At 32.0% G+C, this 12636-nt stretch overlaps 2 protein-coding genes across 6 annotated transcripts in view; both read left to right on the top strand.

The window, feature by feature from the left end:
* Positions 1 to 2364, top strand: part of LOC131144336 (putative pentatricopeptide repeat-containing protein At5g13230, mitochondrial) — a 44867-nt gene extending 42503 nt beyond the window's left edge. For 2 of the 4 annotated variants that reach the window (XM_058092913.1, XM_058092914.1), the window contains one exon: positions 1989 to 2364. The gene's annotated coding sequence lies outside the window, so the exon portion shown is untranslated. The remainder of the gene's footprint in view (positions 1 to 1988) is intronic. The other 2 variants (XM_058092911.1, XM_058092912.1) reach the window with 1 other exon arrangement.
* Positions 2365 to 7211: 4847 nt separating this feature from the next.
* The window catches only part of LOC131144335 (AP-1 complex subunit gamma-2-like), a 58371-nt gene continuing 52946 nt past the window's right edge, over positions 7212 to 12636 (top strand). Inside the window, exon 1 of one of the 2 annotated variants that reach the window (XM_058092910.1) lies at positions 7212 to 7543. In XM_058092910.1, coding sequence (XP_057948893.1) covers positions 7512 to 7543 — 32 coding nt within the window. In that variant the 5' untranslated portion in view covers positions 7212 to 7511. The remainder of the gene's footprint in view (positions 7544 to 12636) is intronic. The other variant, XM_058092909.1, reaches the window with a different exon arrangement.

The raw sequence follows: 12636 nt of genomic DNA, 5'->3' as shown, positions 1-12636 counted from the left end.
CTTTCTCACTATGCATTGCCTAAATTAGATTAGATTCAGTACGAAAGGCCTTATTGCTCCAGCCTTTGAATTGCATTTTAACTGCCTTATTTTAGAAATAATAATAATGGTGATTATGAAGCCAGGTGTTGAAAGTCTAAACTACTTCTAAGAATGAGTAGAGGATGTGCTAGGATTCCATACAATAGGGAAAATCATTTTTCATGTTTTATAAACTATAAAACCCAGTGGACCAGCCTGTTAGATAAAACCAGGTGATTTGCATGCCTAGCTACCATGTTTTACATGTATATATATAAGCCCTACCCTGGTTCTATTTAGCACAGCCAGATGAGCTGAAGACTGCTAAGGATCTCTTGTCTCTGTTCATTGCCATTGGGCCATTGGGTCATCCTGTAAGGCAATAAGATCTCTGCATCTGGGTTTAATTTCCAGTAATTTTCTTGCACATCATTGTATTACTGGGAAAATGATGCAAATAGCAGTATCGAGCTAAGCACAAATCCAATGACGTTTACCAATAAACTCTTACCCCATGTTTGGAGAGGCCTTTGATTTGGATTTGAATAAAATGTAATACAAAATTGTATTAAAATTTGTCTAAATCCACCGAAATCCAAATCCAAGATCTGAAATTCATACTCTTAAATGCAGCATTAACCTCTGTTTAGGAACTTTCAATCAAACATCCTCCTTTTTGTTTGTTGATCAAATGTGGCCATTGTGCATTGTGTCTTTGCAGCCTTGGGTAGCTCGGAAGTGTATTCAAAAATCAGGTTCTTTTGATTTTATTTAATCTTGACTGGAGATGCGGCTATTTCAGAAGATACAGTCATTGATTTATATTGGTTGATGCCTTTTGTAATGATGGATATAGCTCTGTAAAGTACACAGCAGTTGGGAGTTGCCAACCTTTCACCAACCACAGCCAATGCTATGCTGCCACTAGACTTATAGGCTGCAGCATACCAACCCAAAAAAAAAAAAAGCATCGAATTCACACAAAACAGACTTGGACTTGAATCTCCATGAATTCACACAAAACCCCCAACACCCACAAGGTCCATAGCAAAAAACTTTACCTGTAAGGCGTCCAACCACAAGCAACTTTAAAGAGAACCTTCTTGTGTGCAGCGTACCTAAATTTTGTTGATTTTAACCAAAAACAACTTCAAATAAAATTTTCTGGTTTTGTGCACCGGTACCTAAAAACCATGCCACCTTAGTTATAAAAATACAAAAACTACTGAGGCAATCAAAAATCAGACATATTAATAGAAAAGATGGAACACAGTTGCTTCCACGATCTAACAAGGCACATGTTATGAGAACATATTTGAATTTGTTGGCTGCTGAGTCTGCAAGTCGGCTTCCTGTTAGCTGCCCATGGGAGGTCATTAGGCATTGTTGTGCTGTTTAGCTGAGATATTGGACTGGGTTGCAAATCCATGCAGTTCATGAGACTAGTCCTGACAATTACATTTGGAACATTTTAAAAAATTAGTACGTACTATTACAATTAACGACATGTTTGGTTTGCAGAATAGAATGAAGTAAAAAAGAAATGAAATGAAAACTTGAATGGAGAGTTTGAAGAAGTCAAGTGATAAATTTGATTCCATTCCTCTTCATTCTATTCCATTCTTATGTACTAAACATGCAATAAGTATTTGTGTCAATTAACCATTAGTATATATATAAACTGAAGATTTAAAAATCCTTTATCTCATGCATTGAATGTTACAATCCATGCTTTTAGAAGTTTTATAAATGAAAATAATAAAAAAGTACATCATCTACCAATACCCACTGCTTCAACCAGCAAGATTCTTAGAAATAATGAGTCCTGTGAGCTGCATTGTTCCTATACATTCTTCAGCATCCAGTGATATTCTATTGTGGTTTAGCTCCGTGTGTTTGATGGGTTTCATTTGAAATTCCTGCTGTGGCATTTACTTCATTGTGATACTATTTTGTGGGTTGTGCAGAACTTGGATCTTTGATGATGTTAGGAAATGGGAGTCTCTCGTTTTATCAAATTTCTTGGCAAGAATCTCATTTGCTTGGTGTTCTTTATGCAGGTCCGTGATGATTTTCAAACTCCAAACTTATATGCAATGTAGTTTTTCTTATAAGTGAAAAAACAATTAAAAAACCTCTGTGTACATTGAATATATTGGTTCATTTATATATTTTATTAATTTTTTTAGGAACAAGCGTATTCTTTCCTTGGATCACAACTGTAATAGTCAGAGTTATCTAAAATTATGCTATTAAAAAGCAAGCTCCTGGTTGCAAATTATGACTTTTGGATGATCTCAGGTGTATGGATGATTATCTTTTAATTAAAATATTTATTTTGAATTTTGAATTTTTATTTAGTATTTTTAAATTAGATATTTTAAGTAGGTTTAATGCATTATTCCAAAAAAATGAGCTTCCAATAATTAAAAATAAAAAATGAAAATAATATCTTTCGGTCACTTAGACGTGGCCAAAACCCTATTTTTGCAGTGCCAGTTTTTTATGTCATCGTACTGCTAACACATTTAATTTGTTATTTTAAAGCGTTTTGATTTTATGTTAAATAACAAAAATCTACTCAAAATAAAACAGTTTCAAAATGTTAAATTTTCTTTTCTAAAGATGAAGATTTATTATACAAAGGCATCATTGTAGTTTAATAGTTTCAACTTTTTTTAAAATTATAACTTTTGAAATTTGAATTAGAATACATTCATACAGAAAAGTGCAACTCTAATTACCTAGCATATAAAAAGCATACTTCATCGTTATATTTTAATTACATTATTTGCAAATAAGGGACCCATGAACAAATAAGGAGTTGTAGCTAGCCGGATTTAAAAGAAATTATTTTTTCTATTATCATTACATACAATTCAATTATTCTTGTAACATTAAAAAATGAATTTTGACATATAATAACTAAGTTGATATTTATAAGAATTTATATTTTTATTATAATATTTTTCATTTATATTTTGCTTTTGTATTTACATTATTTTAATTATGTTTTTAGTTACTATTTGACTCAAAGACAAAAAATAAACATTTATTCAATCAAAGTTTTATTTATTATAATTTTAAAATATTAACAGATAAAGTTACTCATTTTTTTTTAATTTTTAATTTTTGTTTTTCATCATTTTTTTTTAGTAATATTAAAAAGCCCAGTAAACACATTGTCATATAATTTTAAGGTAATCAAACACTTCCTAAAGTTAGTGCTGGCAATGGCCAAGTGGCCGAGTTTTTTCCCGTTTTAACTTTTTTTTAAAAAAAATATATTAAATAATACCTTATTCTAGGAAGTATTTTTCAGAATGACTCTGACGTAATCTCGCTACTCCAAGTAGCGATTTTTAACCAAATCTCGCTACTTGGAGTAGCAAGATTTACCATGTGTCACTGGAGATTATTTTTGTAAAACACAGATCTCGCTACTTGGAGTAGCGATTTTTAACCAAATCTCGCTACTTGGAGTAGCGAGATTTACCACGTGTCACTGGAGATTATTTTTGTAAAACACAAATCTCGCTACTTGGAGTAGCGAGATTTACCACGTGTCACTGGAGATTATTTTTTGTAAAACACAGATCTGATTATGTGTTGTAAAAAAATATTATTTAATATCTATATTTTAAAAAATGATAAAAAAGGAAAAAACTCGGTTCCTTGTGCTGTGGTGTTTTTTGATTCGTTGAATGGATTGTCTCGGGTGGACAGCCCCAAAAATGATAAATAAAGATGCAGTCATCGATTCTCCCGAGAGGCCGCAATTACTGCGAGTAAATATTAATGACAAAGGACGCATTTTTTATACTAATACTTGTACTTGCTCCTCTATTCAGCCCAAGCCTGGCTGAGGAAGAGTTACGAGGTGTAAAACAAAAAAAATATGCAGATTGACCCATGCATACTATATTGAATATAATGATTCCATCATTCATGATAAGATCAATAATAAGATAAATAAGTGTTGGAATATTGCTTCAAGAATTGAACAGTTGGAACTGAAATCCAAAGCTACGCAAGTTAAATTAGAAGAAGAGAAGATTAGTTAATTAGTTAGCCTGATTAGTTAGTTTTCTTTATTCTTGATTCTTGTATTATATAAATACAAACATATACTCTGTATTTGAAGCAGATAATAGAGAAGAATTTTTCAGCTTATGTAAAAACTTCACATGGTATCAGAGCACTTGCTTCCCTTCCGCAATTTTTTTTAAGTTTCAAGAAACCATGAAAGCTCTGTTTTTAACCACACTGCGCCTCCAAATTCTGAGCAGTACGAATATTCAGAAAAATTCTGACGCTGATCAAGAGAAGCTGATAGATTAGTATTCTGTATCGGCATTATTCTGGTATCAAATTGCAAAGCCTCAAGTGAATTGCTTTTATCTCTGGTCTTTACAAAGAAAAATTCTTTGATTTGCAAATTTTTTATATTTCTTGGAGAAATTCCAAATATGACTTCTGCTGATAATTCTACCAATTCTCAAAATTGTCATCGTATGATCAATCTTTCTGATGATTCATCCAGTCCATATTACTTACATTCAAGTGATAATCCTGGTGCATTTCTTTCATTTTCATAGCCTACACACACACATTCCCAAAGCAACATTTTTTTCATAGCCTACACACACACATACATATATATATATATATATATATATATATATATATATATATATATATATATATAAATATGGAAAAAATCTCACCCCAAATACTAGTGTCAAAAACATGTTTTAACATTCTTCTCAAGATGGGTTAAAATTGGAGTCTCATGTATGAGAGAGAGATTATTGGAATTATTGTGAAAGGTACTAATAATCAATTATTAAGTATTTGGAAAGATTTATCCTATGTGTTAACTTTTGAAATTAAGAAGATGTAGCATCCAACAATCAATATATATATATATATGCATCATTGTGCTGTGCTGGCCCTAATTTTTTTTTTATTAGTTTCTTGAAGAACTAATTCATAAATCTAAAAATAAAATAAAATTATTTAGTTAAAGATTAGAAAAGTGAAAAAGAAAACATATTATATAAATATGTTTCTTTATGTGGTCATTTTTCAGTTTTTATTTTCAATTTTTAACTGTTTATGAAAAAAATTTAAATAGAATTCAAAGTAAGATATATATATATATATATATATATATATATATATATATATATATATATAATTACAAAAGCAATAATATAATATTTTTCACAATTTTTCAATTGTCATGTAAAAAAAAGATTTTATTATAAAATAAATTTGGATAGTACAACAATTAATTAAAATAATTATAATAAATTGTATTTTTATTTTTATAATATTTTTATTATATATTCTTTGTAATTTTATTTTTTAATTATATATTTAAAATATCAATTGATTTAAAAATAATACATAAATATTTTTTAATTACAAAATTTAAGTTATATTAATTTTCATAAATATTAACCAAACATATTGTCAAATTTTAATTTTTCAAATAGCCCTAAATTAACTAGAAAAAAGAAAAAAATAAAGGGAAGAGAAAAGCCTAAGGATGTGTTCAATGTTTAGAAAATAATTCTCAATTTTCAGATTCTTTTTTTGTACATTATAAAAATATCACATTTTTTTTTTTTTTTTAGTTCTTTAGCATTAATATAAGAGTCAGAATTTTTTATTTTAAAATTTTCAACATAATTATTAATAACCTGGAAAATAAGGTATAAGATCCTAAGATCTTATACATATGACAATACAATTTATAATTATAATGTACACTCACATTAACTGAAAGTATCAATTAAAATCATACAATTTACATGTTATGTTCACAACTTTAGTGGATGTGCCCAATTATATTAAAAACAGTACAAGAAAATTTAAGAATTGAATAACAAAATTTCCCATTTTGAAAGTAAACCATATGATCTAATTATAATTGCACAATTATATTTAAAAGAGTAGAAGGAAATTTAACAAATTTTGTGAGTGGATGAAACTTCAAAAATTTCTAGGGCAGGAAAGATAATGCATTTTACAATGAAACAACAATCCAAAATAAATAAATAAATATTGAACAACAATTTGAATGAAAAAAATAAAATATTATCAGCAACAAATTAAATTCAAATACCCAAACAATAAAATACAAATAAAATATTATCAGCAAAAAATTAAATTTAAATACCAAAACAATAAAATACAAACCTTAAGAGTAGTGTTTGTCCACGAATCTTTTAACACAAATCACAAACTCTCTCTCGGATTATCAAAGCTTTCGATGAAATAAAAAATAACGTAAAAATCTAAACACTGAACATGGAAATCATAACTTACCCCATCTCCTTATATAACTTGTAATGTGATGAAACCCGCAACGATCACCTGCTCTGCTGTTTTCCTTCAACGGTCACCTGCTCGGCTCTGCAACAGACACTTTGTTCGCGCAAGAAAGGAGGAAGAACTGGCGAGGTTATTCTGAAGCAAATCTCGCTACTTGGAGTAGCGAGATTTGCCACACGTCAAAATCCGGGTGGAGGTAATTCAAAAGGAGATGACAGAGCATTAATTATCACAACAAAATCTCGCTACTCCAAGTAGCGAGATTTAATACGTGTCAAATTGTGATTCGCAGACAATTACACGCGTCGAAACGTGGCTGCCAAAGTGTTACTTCTCCCAATTAAATCTCGCTACTTGGAGTAGCGAGAATTGCCACGCGTCACTACGAACCCTTTATGAAAGAGTAAAACTCGCTACTTGGAGTAGCGAGATTTGGTTAAAAATCGCTACTTGAACTAACGAGATTACGTTAGAATCATTTTGGGAAATACTTCTCAGAATGAGGTATTATTTAATATATTTAAAAAAAAAAAAAGGTTAAAACGGGAAAAAACTCCCAAGTGGCCAACAAGTTCAAAATGAGGAAAAGCCAGGCCGTTATTAGAACCTATAGTATTTGGATAGTTGTCACCAACATGTGTAATAACAAAAATAGATCCATTACCCGCGGTGACCTTAGAAAGCCATCCCCGCCAATGAAATCCCATCCTCGCCCGTGCGAACCAAAAACGCAACCCAATCTTCGAGGTTGTCCACATGCTTATATCCACGTCAACCAATCACATTTCAGCAGTGACCTAAGCGGCTCCTTCGCGGGTAAGGTAATCACCACTCCGACGGAGATGTAGTGCTGGCGTTCTCATTTCATTTCTTTGCAACTGCACGGAGAGGGAAGAGCCCCCATCGTAAGAGGAAGGAAGCGCCCTCATATGCTTCAGATCCAAAATCTATCTGCACTGCACTCCTTTATTCTGTTCGTTTCTCCGATCACGTCTGGTCGTCTTTACGGATCTTGATTCTCGGCTAGGGTTCGTCCGCGCCACTTCCGTCACTCAATTCGAGACTTTCGCGACTGATCGCGTCTTGATTCTGCTTGATTCTCGCTCGCATCTGATTGAGCTCTTCCCAACTTCGCAACGGACCCAATCATGAATCCTTTCTCGTCCGGAACGCGTCTAAGGTGAGCACTAGATCTCATTCTCTCTCTCTCTCTCACACGCGCACACATGCTGAGAGATCAGGTGCGTTCCTGTTTATTTTTTGTTTTTTATTTTTTTGAACTGTTTTTGACTAAGATATGTTTTGGCGGAGTAGCGTAATTTTTGCTATTGTACATTGAGATCTCGAAATTGGAGGATTTTTTTTTTTGGTTTTTGAGGGCATGCATGATGAAGCAGTGACTAGCATAGGAAGTGCATTTCCAATTAGAATAGGTTTATGTTGGAGATCTGCACTAAACTGTTATCTCTTCACCTTGGTTATGGTTGAACTCGCTTGGCGTATGCTGGAGGGTGTACCATACAATATGTTGTTTGCAGATGATTGCTTAAGTTGATGAAACCAGAGAAGCGTATTCTATGTTGGAAAAATGGAAAGATAGCTCGAATTTAGGGTTTGAGGTTTAGTAAGACTGCACTGGAGTATACATTATGGTGTTTGTTGGAGGTTTTGGGACAGGGTGTTGGAAAAGAAGGGATGTGAGTGTAGGTGGAGTAATTGGATTGGGGGTTGTCTTTCAACGCGTTTTTAGTTGTAGCGAATAGAAACCTCTAATGGAATGATTTATAAATCACACAATTTTTAATTTTCATTTTCAGTTAAATCTGGTGTTCGGCGTGCAATGAAATAGAGTAAGAATTACAATTTTATGTAAGGGACATTGTGTGAGAATCACAAACTTGACCTTAAATGGTTTGTAATAAGTTCTTGGTTTGTTTGGAGAGACTTGGTTTTGTCTAGAGCTGGCGGAGGATTTGTTGGCAATTTCCTTGTTTTGGGGGAGGTACGGCCTTGGTCTCATGTAGATGTGGGTCTTTTGCTGTCTAGTTTTGTTGGGTATTTGGTTGTAACGGAATGCTTATTTATTTACAAGGAAGAAGATGACATGTTCTATGCTATGGGAAAGAGTTCATTGTTTGGCTTCCCTTTGAGCTGTTGCAGTGGTTGTTTTAATGGGGTGCATTTTTCAAATGTACTGTGAGTTTGATGGCTGTTTTTTTGGATTGTATCTTTTATTCTTCATCCTTTTGTCTTCAAAGGAGGATTTCTTATGCTCCTCATTGTACTTTCTTTCACACTTTACTAAATTTCTTCTTTCTTTTTTTAAAAAAAGTGAGATTGGGAACAAAATGCTGCCTATTGTCTCCAATATATAAATGCTCTTTCAATTTTTTTTTTTTTAAATAAAGAATAAAATAAGAAGAATGACTCAACAAGTTTTTTCCATTTGCGGTACCGAGCTAAAGAATTCATTCATTTATTCATATTTTATCTGCTCCAAGTAGCATTACTGGATTTATAAATGAATTGAATTGAATTCTAGTTAAACATGATTCCAAGCATAGTCTTAAAGCCTATAGGGGTGTTAGATAAGGGGATCCTTTTGTTATCATTTCATTTCACTCTCGTTGTGGATGTGCTGAGTTTGATGATGGGCAAAGGGGTGTCGTGTAGGGGGGGTTCGGGTGGGTTTTGAAGACGCATCTATTTCTCGTTCTCAATTTGTACATAATACCACTCCTTTTTGTTTGAGTAGTTTAGTGGGTTCTGCAGTGTGTCAAACTAATATGTAATTCTTTGAGAAGGGTTCTGGCTTGAGAATTAGCTTGTCTAAAAGTGGGATTGAGTGTATTATTGTCGATTCTAGTGTTCTTTCCTTCTAAGCCTTGGTGCTGTAGTATTATTGATGGACGTCTTGCTTATCTAGGTTTTCCCATGGGTGGTATTCATACGTCCATTTCTTTTTGAGACCTTATGGTTGAGAGTTTCTAAGATGTTGGAAGAGTAGAGGGGCTTTTAGTTTACCTTAGAGGATTGGGTGAATTCATGCCCATCTTTCTTCTATCTTTTGTATTCGTTGTCATGATTTAGGATTTTTGTGATGTAGCTTCCTAGTTAGAGAAGATGGTGAGGAATTTTTTATAATTTGGTGTGGGCTTAGTAAGTGAGATCATTGGTTTGGTTGGGGTTTCTTTGTGGATTTAAGTGTGAGGGGGTTGAGCTTGGGCAATTTGGTGTCTCAAAACATCTTTCTCGCCTTCTTGGTGTAGACATGGTTATGATGCCTTTATGGACTTTGGGGAGGGGGGGGGGGGGGGGAACGAAAGCTAAAGTTTGGGTGGATGTTAGCTGAGGTAATTCTTGGAAATTTATTTCTCAAGTTGACACATATATTCTTGTAGGTGAGGTTTAAAGTGGCTATTTTGCGGAAGGATTTGATTTTGTAAAGATTCTTGGGTTGGGGAAGCTCTGTCTTTTGAGTTTTTTCCCGTTTTATTGATTATTTGTTTTCCATGTTGCTTCTATTGTTAAGTCTTCCATTCTCAAGGGGATTTGTCTTCTTGAAACTTCCATTTTCTTCACTGCTTGAAAGAAAGGGAATTATTATGTTGAATGTTCTTGAATCCTATCCTTTCTAGGTGGGGAGGAATGTTTGATCTTGGGTTTTGGACTTTTTGTAAATAATTTCTTTGCTCATATTATGCATGTTCATAGTATTGCTCCTTTTTGTTTGCATTCCTTTATTTGAAAATTCAAGTGGCTGTTTGGTATCATTTATGGTTTCTATTTTTTATTTTTATTTTAATTTATTTTGTATAGTGAAGAAACATCTTACAACATTGGTTTACATTATTAGTTTTTATTTTTGTTATCAATTTTCTGTTTTTTTTTAGAAACACAAAACACCATATTTTATGTTTGCAGTTGTTTTGGCACTTGTTGACACAGTACTTTAGTGTCCAAAATTAATTTTTATGGATCAAATTACTCAATTTATACATAATTTTTAGTTAAAATAAAAAATGACTTTGAATTAAAATATAATTAAAATAAAAATATCTATAAAAATTCTAAAATTTTGAAAAAAATAAGTCATTTAAAAAATATTTTAACTATTTTTAGTTCTAGTAATTTCTGTTTTTATTATAATAATTTTAATTTTTTTTTATTTTGAGTTTTTAATCATATCTTTAATTGTTATTTGATTCAATGGCAAAAATGAGTATTTGTTAGACACTTTGATGAAGTTTTTAATTTGTTTTTACTATTCGAAATATTAACCAAACAGGTTCTTGGTTTTCATTTTTAAGTTTTTGTTTTTCGTTTTTTTTTTTTTTTTTTAAAGTTTTTTGTGTCTAGTTTTCATTTTCATACTTTTTGATAGTGATCTTGAATAGCCCCTAAGATTCCTTCCAAAATTGGGCTTTTTATGTGGATTGTGGCCCTTGAAAGTGCTAATAAATCAATCTACTCCAAAAGGAGGAGGCTAAAAAGCTTTGTCATCTAGTGTGTGTTTTTCTATTATTGTTTTTTATTTTTATCAGATTGTTGTGGTTGCTTCTAGTTTGTTTTTCATTGCTCCCTTTTTGAGAATCTTGGAATAAGTTTGTTTGGTGATATGAGGGGATTTGCTTTCTATATGTGGAGACAAAACAGTGATTTGGTGCATTGGGATAGGACACCATGCTTGAGTTTTCAGAAGACTTCTCTTTCTTTTGATCACTCGTGGTATTTGGTGGTGTTATTGGTGTCACTTTGGACTATGGGATTACTTTGACCAACTTAGTAAGGGACTAGAGGGCATTATCTTTCCAGTTTATATCTTTTGTTTTTGTTTTTATATTTTATTTTTGTATTTTTGCATGCTTTTTTCCCACTGTTACAAGAGGATGCTCATTCCTTCTGCTTGGGTTTTTTTTTTTTTTAATTTAATATAAATCTTTGTGTATAAAAAAAAAAAGAAAAAAAAAGTTGAGGTGAAAAAATTTGTTGGTTGGCTAGTATTCAAGAGTGACTATTTTCAGTATCTGGTATTAATTATTCATGATGAAAAGGAAAATTTAGGATTGTTTAACATTTGAGTAAGATTGATTAAATAGTGAATTTCTAACACTGACATGTGATTGTATAATGCCTATTAACTTACATGGCTAGGCTATCTGTGCTTTAAGACATATACTGTTGAACAGCTAAGAAACAATAGATTTCAAATAGAAAATATTTCTCATATATGTAAGCTTCCGCAACAATGGGGCTGGAGTGTGCCAAGCTTTTCATTTCATAATTTTTTGTTTTCTTTCCAATGAAACTTGTATCATTGAGAGGAAAAAAAAAAAAACATAGTCTGTGATCTTTAATTTGTGTTGCTGGTGTGTGTTGGAACAGTTACTGCTGTTTGCTAGCAGTTGCAAGCTCCATATGGTAGCAAATGCTGTTTACCACTCTTAGTTGTGCTTTTAACGATAGGTAGTTGTTGATCAAGGGCGAAAGATGTTCTGATAATTTGCATCAATTGTTCAGAAATTTATTTCAAAAAATTCTTGTAGATCTAAATTAGATTATTTTTACAAAAAGTTAATGGGCCATGAAATGATTGGTTTTCTCCCTCCTTGTTCCATGAATGTGTAATGTTGGGGAATTATGAATGATAAAAAGGTAGGGGATTATTTGATGAAGAATCTTTTAGATCAAATCCCTATTATTTAAAACTCAATTTTAATGTATATGATCACAAAATCCACAAAAAAATTGGTTGAAAATATTGCACTCCAAAGTATTTGTGTTGCATGAGCAAAAGCATGGCACTGAACTGAGCATGGGATGGATGTTTGCAGAAAAATGATAAAAAAGGGGCTGGGCATGGTGATGAAATAATTAAATCCATCAATATATTTTTCTTCTTTATTTAAAAATGAACCTTCCATGAAAATGAATATGAGTTTTCCAACTGTTGATATTTTTTATTTTTAATTTTAAATAGCAGCACCCATAGTGTTTTTGAGGTGGTTGAGTGATGACTGCCAATGTGAAATTAAAATAAGATCTTTTTAATAATGGACATTTGTTTTAGAGAAAAAGAGGGGTTGGGGTCTGCAAATGCTGGCGTGCAGCATGGCTCATCTGTTTGTTTGAGGGGGGGGGGGGGGTGGGGAGTTGCATATCATGTGGTTTGTTTAAATGAAATGTACCCAAATTAAAAATTTTGATTGACAATAAATTTAGTTTTATGTTAGTTTAAATTTTTTATCTGAAAAGTATATATATATATATATA

This window comes from Malania oleifera, chromosome 12 (assembly GCF_029873635.1).
Source record: "Malania oleifera isolate guangnan ecotype guangnan chromosome 12, ASM2987363v1, whole genome shotgun sequence".
NCBI classification, from domain to species: domain Eukaryota; kingdom Viridiplantae; phylum Streptophyta; class Magnoliopsida; order Santalales; family Ximeniaceae; genus Malania; species Malania oleifera.
Note: the sequence above shows the minus strand (reverse complement) of the source record. Positions and strands in the feature narration are given on the sequence as shown.